This window comes from Amphimedon queenslandica, unplaced genomic scaffold (genome assembly GCF_000090795.2).
Source record: "Amphimedon queenslandica unplaced genomic scaffold, v1.1 AMPQUscaffold_13281, whole genome shotgun sequence".
NCBI lineage: Eukaryota > Metazoa > Porifera > Demospongiae > Haplosclerida > Niphatidae > Amphimedon > Amphimedon queenslandica.
Window position 1 is genome coordinate 36,709 of NW_003546483.1, and position 10,100 is coordinate 46,808.

At 37.8% G+C, this 10,100-nt stretch overlaps 5 protein-coding genes across 7 annotated transcripts in view; 3 read left to right on the forward strand and 2 right to left on the reverse strand.

Moving 5' to 3' along the window:
• The window catches only part of LOC100641262 (DNA-directed RNA polymerase III subunit RPC1-like), a 15,819-nt gene extending 15,466 nt beyond the window's left edge, over positions 1-353 (reverse strand). The window contains exons 1-2 of the mRNA XM_019999261.1: positions 248-353; positions 60-192 (exon numbers count right to left, since the gene is read on the reverse strand). Coding sequence (XP_019854820.1) covers positions 60-192; positions 248-294 — 180 coding nt within the window. The 5' untranslated portion in view covers positions 295-353. The remainder of the gene's footprint in view (positions 1-59; positions 193-247) is intronic.
• Positions 354-418: 65 nt separating this feature from the next.
• On the forward strand, positions 419-1,813 carry LOC100641388 (GTP-binding nuclear protein Ran-like). Its single transcript, XM_003388190.2, has 4 exons — positions 419-573; positions 625-709; positions 922-1,247; positions 1,348-1,813. The coding sequence occupies exons 1-4, from the start codon at positions 538-540 to the stop codon at positions 1,567-1,569; spliced, it is 669 nt and encodes a 222-aa protein (XP_003388238.1). The 5' UTR covers positions 419-537; the 3' UTR covers positions 1,570-1,813.
• Positions 1,814-2,136: 323 nt separating this feature from the next.
• Positions 2,137-3,914, forward strand: LOC105313554 (INO80 complex subunit E-like). Its single transcript, XM_011407079.2, has 5 exons — positions 2,137-2,249; positions 2,343-2,413; positions 2,491-2,537; positions 2,630-2,700; positions 3,054-3,914. Exons 1-5 carry the CDS (start codon positions 2,163-2,165, stop codon positions 3,825-3,827), a joined length of 1,050 nt encoding a protein of 349 aa, XP_011405381.1. The 5' UTR covers positions 2,137-2,162; the 3' UTR covers positions 3,828-3,914.
• Positions 3,903-5,190, reverse strand: LOC109583800 (protein CROWDED NUCLEI 4-like). Of its 3 annotated transcripts, none has more exons than XM_019999279.1 (6): positions 5,024-5,190; positions 4,754-4,975; positions 4,581-4,706; positions 4,490-4,539; positions 4,357-4,424; positions 3,903-4,272 (listed from the first exon to the last, which is right to left on the reverse strand). In XM_019999279.1, exons 1-6 carry the CDS (start codon positions 5,142-5,144, stop codon positions 3,945-3,947), a joined length of 915 nt encoding a protein of 304 aa, XP_019854838.1. In that variant the 5' UTR covers positions 5,145-5,190; the 3' UTR covers positions 3,903-3,944. The 3 variants fall into 3 exon arrangements, with proteins under 3 accessions (XP_019854838.1, XP_019854837.1, XP_019854839.1); XM_019999280.1 differs by having other exon boundaries at positions 4,098-4,190; positions 4,241-4,272; positions 4,754-5,190; XM_019999278.1 differs by having other exon boundaries at positions 4,754-5,190.
• Positions 5,191-5,192: 2 nt separating this feature from the next.
• LOC105313555 (trafficking protein particle complex subunit 11-like) lies at positions 5,193-9,828 on the forward strand. Its single transcript, XM_019999259.1, has 19 exons — positions 5,193-5,424; positions 5,731-5,951; positions 6,187-6,257; positions 6,313-6,427; positions 6,791-6,863; positions 6,941-7,047; positions 7,283-7,382; positions 7,571-7,704; positions 7,880-7,940; positions 8,057-8,134; positions 8,180-8,267; positions 8,469-8,548; positions 8,651-8,735; positions 8,788-8,842; positions 8,890-8,970; positions 9,086-9,150; positions 9,275-9,336; positions 9,412-9,562; positions 9,692-9,828. Exons 1-19 carry the CDS (start codon positions 5,203-5,205, stop codon positions 9,826-9,828), a joined length of 1,986 nt encoding a protein of 661 aa, XP_019854818.1. The 5' UTR covers positions 5,193-5,202.
• The last annotated feature ends 272 nt before the right edge of the window (positions 9,829-10,100 follow it).

The window sequence follows — 10,100 nt, forward strand, 5'->3', positions numbered from 1 at the left end:
AAGCTCCACCCCAAAATGGCCTCCAAAAGTATCAATATAAACACAGCCTTGTTTCTCACCATTTTATTATCCAGAACGCCAAAAGGTACGGGAATACGGGAGTCCTGAGCGTACAGAGCACTGTTGAAGACGTGGACGTGAGCCTGCTGCTGTATTTTATTGGGAGAGAACAAACTAAACTGTATCCGGTCACTAGAGGCAAAGAAATGAAGATATAGCAAGGGCAGTGATGAAATGGGGTCATTACATGATCTTTGTCGTGTCAGATTCACGACTAATGACTTGCTTCTTCATTTTTGATCAGCTTCTTCACCAACAGTTACAGCCTACAGGAAGAAAGCACGTGGGTAGGCGTGGTGCTCTGTTGTGCAATTAATATCTATGATTAATTGCAAGGTTTGCAAGAGTTAGATGATTGCACTGTTTTAAACCGGTATGCGACTACCAATTCCTCATTGCAGTAGCCTGATCTGGTGACTCAACGAGAGAGTGTCATATTTTAAAGTCCTTTTATTAAGTATTTTTTACTACAAAGCTATGGCAGCACAACAAGAACCAGTAGCAACTTTTAAAGTTAGTGATTATGATATCTAAACTAATTAATGTCTTCCCTAATATTTTTAGCTTGTTTTGATTGGTGATGGATGTACAGGAAAAACGGCATTTATCACACGTTTCTTGACAGGAAAATTTGAAAAGAATTATAGAGGTCAGTTTAAATACAAATATATATATATCTAGTTTTACATTTTAAAATGCTGATTAATGTGTATGTACATGTACATTGCTAATCCAATGGTGTAATGGGTCTTTATTATGTTTATATATGGGACTGATGAATGATGATACATATTCGTTTTAAACTGAAGTACTATAGTGCATGCACGGATAGCTTGTATTAACTTAGTTTTTCTTTTGTAGCCACACTTGGCGTAGAAATACATCAACTCGTCTTTCAGACAAACAAAGGCCCAATCCAGTTCAATGTCTGGGACACGGCAGGTCTGGAAAAATTCGGTGGTCTAAGAGATGGCTACTATATCCTGGAACAACGTGCCATGGCTGGCATAATCATGTTTGATGTGACATCTAGAGCTACGTATAAGAATGTGCCAAATTGGCATCGGGATTTAATCAGAGTCTGTGAGGACATACCCATTGTCCTTTGTGGGAATAAAGTTGATATCGAGGATCGTAAAGTCAAGGCCAAAACTGTTACTTGGCATCGAAAGAAGAATAATCTTGAAGTAAAGAGAGATCTATCATTTGAGTCCTGTGTATTCAATCTTTTAGCTTTAAACTTTCTCACTCAAAAAAACAAATCAATTTTCATTCTTTCTTTTGTAGTACTGCGATATCAGTGTTAAATGTAATCACAACTTAGAAAAGCCTTTCCTCTTGTTGGCAAGAAAACTAGCCAATGATCCCAATTTGGAGTTTGTGGAAATGCCTGCCTTTGAGCCGCCCGAAGTCCAGATGGACCCAACTTTAGCTGCCAAATACGAGGCAGAGCTGAAGCAACGGGAAGAAGCAGCATGTTCTGATAATGATGATGACAGTGATGATTAGTACTTTAAGTAGCCACAAACCTTTTTATTTGTTGTTCAGTTGTGCTCTTGCCTGCAGTAATTTTAGAGCCCTACTCAAATTACACACTTCTTTGTGTGTATGCATGCTTTTTTACTAGTACTTATTCCATGTTTATCCTATTTATTTTTGATGTTTTGATTGATGTGGTTGTGGTTACTCCACTATCTATGAAAACAAATGCAATACGTATTCCATATACAAGTGCACACTTTCACTCAACTTGGATCAAAGTTAGACTAGCTTTGATCAAGTTACACTTGCATGTTCCATGAACTATATGATGCATAATTACTGTTGCTTGCTAGAGACAGAGAATTGAATATAATTATAGCAAGGCCATTGATTAAATGAGGTCAATACATGTTCAGATGGCTTGTTTATTTATTTACAAAGCTACAGGAACAAAGCACGTGAGTAAACGTGGGAAAACATTAATAATTTAATAGTCAACTAACTTAGATTACAAATACTTAACTAACTAGAGAAAGGTGTGGTCTTCCACGTGGGCGTGGTGTGCGCTCTAATTAGAAAGTCATTAAAAGGGAGGGAATTTTCAGGGGAAATCAGCCATCATGGTGTCCACAAACCAAGATACAGACGGCCATCCATACAAGCACAAGTACAGAGAATTAAAGAGGAGGCTCAAATATCTCGTCTACGTAAGACTAAGTCATTTTTGTGTGCTTACTATTGCTATTCTCGTGACAATAGTGAACATTGTTATATGGCTTTTAATTTTAATTTTAAATTAGGAGAATGAATGTTTTGAGGCCGACATCAGAGATGCTAGGGCTAAACTCCTGCAAATCAGTCGAGAGAAAAGGTAATGCACACAACTGTTAGCATAAGAAGTTGTATGTACAAAACTTATGTTAATCTTTAATTATTAATTTTATTTAGTTTTTTATTGGATCACTTGATGTCACACGAAACCGTTACAATATCAGGTAATTGAATCATGTTTCTATTATTATTTATTCTCTCTCTCTCTCCCCCTCTCTATCTCTCTCTCTTTATCTCTCTCCCTCTCCTCTTAAAGATGACAGTGATATAGAAAGTACTGATTATTCCAGTGATGACGAGAGTATCAAACTCCCTCCTTCATCGCATGTAAGCATTTAAAAAATTAAAATCCAGCTCAGATATTTCAATTTTTAATTTCTATACAAGCAGTAGTTTCTGATTGGCAACAAGGATGCTGTGGTTTGACATGTACTTGTACATGTGCAATGTAGCCTTGTCCAAGTTGTGTCCCATTAAATTCCTTCTCTGTCATTGTGTTCTCATGTTTCATGATGAATTACAATGAAATTATTTGGATCACACTTTTTTATGTACATGTGCAATTAGTAAAATTTTAAAACTTCATAATACCACCCACTATGCCTTAATAATAATAATAATAATAATAATAATAATAATAATAATACTAATATTTTTTAATTATTTTTTATGTTTATTAGAATTCATCTGGATTACCTCTCACCAACACCAAATCACTTCGTTCCACTGCAGCCGCTAGTGATAGTGCCCCGCCCACTAAACAAACGACTAGAATGAGAGGGACGGCTCGTCGAGGGACCCAGAGGGGCGGAGCCACAACCCGCCAGACCTCGTCTGCCAGTAAAACCAGCAAAACTACAAAGATGACTGCAAAAACTGCAACTAACCCGAGCAAACCTCCTCCCTCACTATCGTTAGTAGTGTCCCTACCAAGACCACCCCCGGTTCCGGCTCTTCAACCGGTTGGGAAGCGCCCAGGGACTCAAATACAGCCTGCCGGACGGAAAAAGATGAAACTAAGCAGTCCGGTTGAGAGTACAAGCTCGTCTAGTTCTAGTGATAGTGATGATAGCGATTCGTCTGAGAGCTCCAGCGTGGACTCGAAACGTTCCTCTCTACCTCCCCCTCCTCCTCTTATACTGAGTAGCTCTCCTGCGACGCCAAGTCCTACTGTACTGACGCCCAAACCAGTTTTACAATCCCCTCCCGTTAAAATGATGACTCCTGGTGCATTGACAACGCTAGCTTTGGTCCCTTCAAGCAATCTCTCACTCCTCTCTCCCTCTCCTTCCTCTACTTCAATGTCCGCCGGGTCTAATACCCTCCTCTCTCTTCCTTCTTCCTCTTCTTCTAAAGTCTTAGTTACCGTAAGAGACAAGAGAGACATGGCCACTGCTTTTCATACTGTCAAGAGCTCACTGAGTGCTAATGGCAGCCAGTCACAGAACAGGTAGTACAATGAAGCTCTGATGAAGCAACTGCACAGTAACTCTCTTCCTTTTCTCTCCCTCCCTCTCTCTTTCATTTTATAATTTATAATAACAATTATAATAAAAATGAATACATTGCGTTCAATAATATTTCCATTTAAATTCTGTCGGTATGAGCTCTTTTCTTTTCACCGACGGTGACTGTAGCACTTCATAAATAGTATCATAGCTAAGTTCACTTTTAGCATCATTTAACCAATGTTCTAAAGTACGTGACAGTCGGTCCACATCTTGCTGATTCTCATTCCTTATTGATCTTAGTTTAGATGAAGGCACGTCAAGCTGTATGCCAATCTGATACCAGCTATCTGCACCATCACCCAAAAGCTGCATTAAATACTTTAAATTAAAATGAGGAGGAGTAGGAACAAATTTACTGGAAGTTGAAGATGCTGTTGAGGACATTCTCCTATAGAAATGACATGAAATACAATAATAGCCATTAGTCATAGACACAGTTTGCAAGTCTTATATTACTGCGATGATTTTTTACCTTAATGGTTGTCCTGATGAAGGTGAAAAACTTGAATCTGAAATCAATGAGTCTTGTCTCATGGGTAGCTGTATAAATAACAAGATGCACATGTCATTATGTCATTAAGGGATCATTTGTTTAGATTACTAACATTTGATGGTCTTTCCATTTCTCTCATATGACTTCTCAATGTGTCCAATTCTTTTTAATTATAGAAGTTGCTTATTTTATTGATTCCTTACCTTCAACTAATTTACAATTATTTTGTGCTTGCTCCTCATTCTCTGAATTCAACTTCTTTTTTTCTAAATGCAAAAGTTGGTTTCTTTCACTAAGTTTGTCCCTTTCTACTATACTTATTGTATACTCTACAATAACAATACAGTAATGCAAGTATCTTATCATTTTGGCTTACTTTCTTTAATGACCAAGAGCTCGGTCTTCAGTTCATTATTAGCAACACGCAAAACCTCCAATTCCTCCTCATTCTCCTTCAAGCTCGTTTTTGTTTCCCTTAGCTCATTTTCTGTTTTTCTTAATTTCTCTTTCAACTGGTACAATTCCTCATTCTTCTTTGCTAATTCTTCTCTATCTTTCTCCATCCTTTCTAATTTATGACTAATGAGCTCTGTATTTTCTGTAATATCATAAAACACCAAACAAAATATACAGTAAGTTTTCTGACTTTCCACAACTTTCAGCTGTTCGCCCACCCCACTGGCTTTTACTGAAACTTCCTTATATCTCTTGCTTTCTTCTTCAGCCTTTTCTATCAGAGAAATTTGACTACTGTTGCTACTGGCCATATTCTCTGAGCCATTCCCTCCCTAGTATAGTCGATTGGTCGACCACGCCCATTTCAAAATGGCGGATGCTACACCCTCTTCTACTGGAGATTTCTCTTTTCCTCCTTGCTTTCTGACGCCCACGAAAGCTCTAGTGATACTAACTGGTCTAGACACACGAAATAACGCGGTCCACAGTGCCATATGGCATTTATTCACTTCAGGAAGGTCGGGGGAAGCCCTCAAACCTGTCATCTATAAGGCAGTGACTGCTGATCACATTTACCCCAGGGACCATTCTGTGAGACTTGAAATTATATAATGGGAGGGTACTGTACAAGGCAATTAATTAGCGAAAGTAATATTTGGCGAATTGTCTCTGGAAAGTACATGTACATGTTGTTGGGATTGGTCATTTTGTGCAGTAAAATTGCAGTTTTTATATTAACCATTTCTTCATGGAACCACCAATTGCTTCTTGCCAATACATTATCTTGTACAATAATTCAATTAACTATATTGTATGAATATGTCTGCTATTTTAAGTCCTGTGGGTTCCGCTTGGGTATTCTAATTTAGTGATACTCATTATAATTATGTTTATTAGTTGCAGCAATCAAGTGATCATGAAAGTAATAGCGGTAGTGCTCCTCCTTCTCCAGCCCCGCCCCCTTCCCCTCCCCCTGGTGGGATACTCCCATGTGACTGGATAGAGAAGCATAGTCTTGAGATACCCTCTGTGGTCGTGTTCTTCTTTGATTTGGATTGGAATCACCCGCAGTGGGCGGAGAAAGTGACCGAATGTGCGTCAAAAGTCCAAGTCATCAAGTAATCATGAGAAAGAGGAGAGAGAGAGGAGAGAGAGAGAGGAGGGGGAAGAAGAGAGAGAGGGGGGAAGGGAAGAAAGGAGAGAGGGAGAGTGCTAGAGAGAAGGAGAGAGAAAGGAAAGGGAATAAGTACATGTAGCTGACACTAATAAGTACACCTGTACATCTACATGTATACATGTACATGTATGAATAATCGATGGCATATTTATCATAATGTACATGTATTTATTTAGGAGTTCACTGGATTTCTTATCAACAGAGTTCTGTGTTGCACTAATACAATCAGTGAGACCACTGCCAAGTGGTAAGAAGATGAAGAAATAATGGATTGTATTAATTCTTGTTGTTTTGTCTTAAAGGTTCTGACCCAGCAATATCTGAGCAAGCAACAGAAATATGTCAAGCCTTGGGTCTTCAGAATACTAACTTGTTTGTGATGCCTTACGTTGATAGACCTGAAGGATATGTAACTAGGTACATCTTCATCTCCTCGTCATTCTTTCTCCCTTTCTTTTCTCTTTTTCTCCTCCTCTCTCTCTCTCTCTCTCTCTCTTTCTCTCTCTCTCTTTCTCTCTCTCTCTCTCTCTTCTCTCTCTCTCTTTTTCTCTCTCTCTCTCTTTCTCTCTTTCTCTCTCTTTCTCTCTCTCTCTTTTTCTCTCTCTCTCTCTTTCTCTCTCTCCTCTCTCCTATAGTCTTATCTCTCTTTTCATTATTTGCTTCATTGTTCATTTCCAGTTTTTTTTGATAATTTTAGCACCATCAGTATCAGCCATTGTTTGTTTCTAGTCACCTACCCTTTACCAATAATTTTAGACCACACCTCTCTTTCTCCCCTAGATTGGAAGCTTCATTTTACGAGTTTGCTCTACGATACTATGGCAACTACATCAAGAAGATGCGTGTTTCCAAGGTAACAAAACTACATACTACTATAATAATTATTATTACTATTATTTATTATTATCATTATTTATTTATTTTTAATAGGATTTACAGGTAGTTAGCCACACCCAGCAGCAGTTGGTATCAATTGGGAAGCAGTTTAAGATAGCATACCTCACTGAGATGAAACAAGAACATAAAGAAGCCTTGAGGTATGTCAGGGAACATATTCACCAAATTTAATTGCCTCAAAAAATTTCCTGCTATACGATATTCATTCACACCTGGACTTACATTGTATGCCATTATTGGGCTGTACTAGGCTAGCTTACATTTTTATTATGATGCTTAGAAAGTTTAATTTGATTCCTATGATTAATTTTTGAGTTACATGTGCACATACTTCCATTCCTATACTTCCATTCCTATACTTCCATTCCCATGCAGGCTCTACTCCAGTTGCTACAAGTACCTCATTGAGTGCATGACACTGAGTGAGGACAGGATCATGGAATTCAAAGTAGTGGCTGGTTTACTAAACTACAAGGTTAATGATTAAAGCTGTATAGAAGTATTGAAAATTATTGCTTCCCAACCTGTAATGCATTGATAATGATATGTCACCTCTGATTGTTAAGAAATGATATACTGTAAATAAGGAAATTTATGCAATAGAAATTTTTTTGTGTTGAAAAATTGTACTGTGATTTTATTTGTCTCGTTCTCTTCCTCCAGATTTGTTATCTTATGTTTGATTACGATGACCCGAGGCAAGCTCTGGCTCAATTTCAGAATCACCTTGATCATTTCAAATCAGAGAATGGACTTGAATCACTTGTGTTCCAGCATAAAGAGTGGATAGGCAATCAGTGAGACAGAGAGAGAGAGAGAGAAAAAAGATAGAGGAGGGTACATGTACATGTACTGTGTATAGAATATTAGTCAATATAGTCACAATTCTATGATAGTAGTAGGACCTGAAATTAGTACAGTACTGTAATACATACTATGTGGTAATTATTATTGATTATTATTATTATCAAGGTTTTCTGCTTTTGCGGATTTATTTGCTGAAGCAGTTCGTAAGCAGCTCAGGCCAACACAAGTAAGTACTGCATGGTCACCAACCTTTTTGTTTTAGTATAAAATCATGTATATCATTTACAGTATTGTAGAGGGTGTTTATTTAATTTAAATCATATTGTTTTCTTATTATTCCAGACGGCACATCCAGGTATCTATTACTATGAAGCCATACAGTGTCTCTTTGAAAGACGAAAGCTTCAAAAACTTTATAAGGTATATGTGCATCATGTACACTCTTTTTCAAGCCACACCCTCTAGACTTCATACAACTTGTTGCCTAAGCCTCTCCCTCCATTGACCAGTGTTGAGTACATCGGACAAAGACCATGGAGACTGGGACTTAGTGGTAAGGGGCGTGGCATATAAGGGGTGTGACATACATATGAAGGTGTGACATATAAGGGGTGTAACATATGAGGGGTGTGACATAAGGGGTGTGACATATGAGGGGTGTGACATATAAGGGGTGTAACATATGAGGGGTGTGACATATAAGGGGTGTGACATATAAGGGGTGTGACATACATGTATGGTTTAATTATTATAGATAATCAACCATCAATGAGTGAACTGCGTGACAAGTCAATCACTATATTACAAGCAAGGGAGTATTCCAGGGATTTTACTGTAAGTTTGTAAATCTCAGTATATCTCAGTATACTTTTGTATATGTCAGTACATGTTTGTACATTCCAGTATATTTTTGTTTATTTCAGTATATTTTTGTAGTATCAGATATGCCTCCTAATAAACAAAGCTCTGGATCATTTCAAGCAATTGCAGCATCAAACAAACAACATGATCAGTCACTTAAGTGGGTGGAGCTTATCCTTAATAACTATTAATAACTACCCCCTCCACCCTAGCTGTCTTACTGGCTGAAGAATATCATCTATCAAAAGATTACGAGAAATCACTGATGTTAGCTCTAACTAAATAAATAAATAATATTATATAATTATTAATAGTTTGTTGGAGAGAATAATATATGTGTATCGCGATCACAAATGGTGGACCATCTTTTCCAGTTTATTGCAAAAGATGCTTGAGTGAGTGTTACTAAAAATAGATTTTTGACGTGTGTGTGTGTGTGTGTGTGTCTATTTTTAGATGCTTGAGTGAGTGTTACTATAAATAGATTTTTTGATGTGTGTCTATTTTTAGATGCTCGTACATGTTGGGAGATGTTAAGTGCTATGTATGTACCGCCATGGAATCAATCAGTAGATGTATCCTAACGAGTGGGCGGAGTGAGAATGAGTGGGCGGGGTGAGAATGAGTGGGTGGACTGAGATTGAGTGCGTTGGGTAAGAAGAATTTTTTTAGTTTTTTCTTAACTTCATTTGTCGTCAGTCACTCCTATTGATAAAGAAAGGAAATTGTCAATTCAAAATAACTTAAACTTAATATTAAAAGTAAAAATGGCCAACACATGCATTATGTGTGCCGTGTACATGTTGCAGTGATTTTAATTGATATTTTAACGATAGGGGCACCCCCCTAATCCTGAGCCAGGCTTAGAGGAGGTTGATAGTTCAGAGGATGTCGGTGAGATGTGGTATAGTAATCTTGCAGGTCTGGCAGCTGCTGCTGAAGAAGGCAACGAAGAAATAATACTAATGTCTTCACTGGCCGCTTGTAGTAGGTTTTATAATTAAATACAAAGAAGTATTTTGTAACTTTATTATTTCCTATTCATAAGTACTTATCTGTTCTCTCTCTCTCTCTCTCTCTCTCTCTCTCTCTCCTTCCCTCCCTCCCTCCCTCTAGTTGAGTGTAAGGTTGTATTCTCTGATAATTCTTATTCCAGTGATTCTGTTATTAAGCTAACAGTCTATCTCAGATCAAGTGCACCCAGTGACTTGCTAATAAATAAAATACAAGTCATTATGGAAAACCCAGTATGAATTACATTTGTATATATACATGTACGTATAGGTTATACACCGAGGTCGAGGTTTCTATGGGATTTATTTACCGAGGGACGCAGTCCCGAGGTAAATAAACCCATAGCAACCGAGACCGAGGTGTATAACAGACTTCTACCATGCCAAATCTGTAGCTAAGAAACTGCCCATGATTAGCAAGGCTTTATAAAAGCACAAGGCCTCTTTACTTCTTTGTATCTTCTTAAAAGAAACAGGGAAAATCTCTTCTCCACTCGCGCCATGTGTGTACA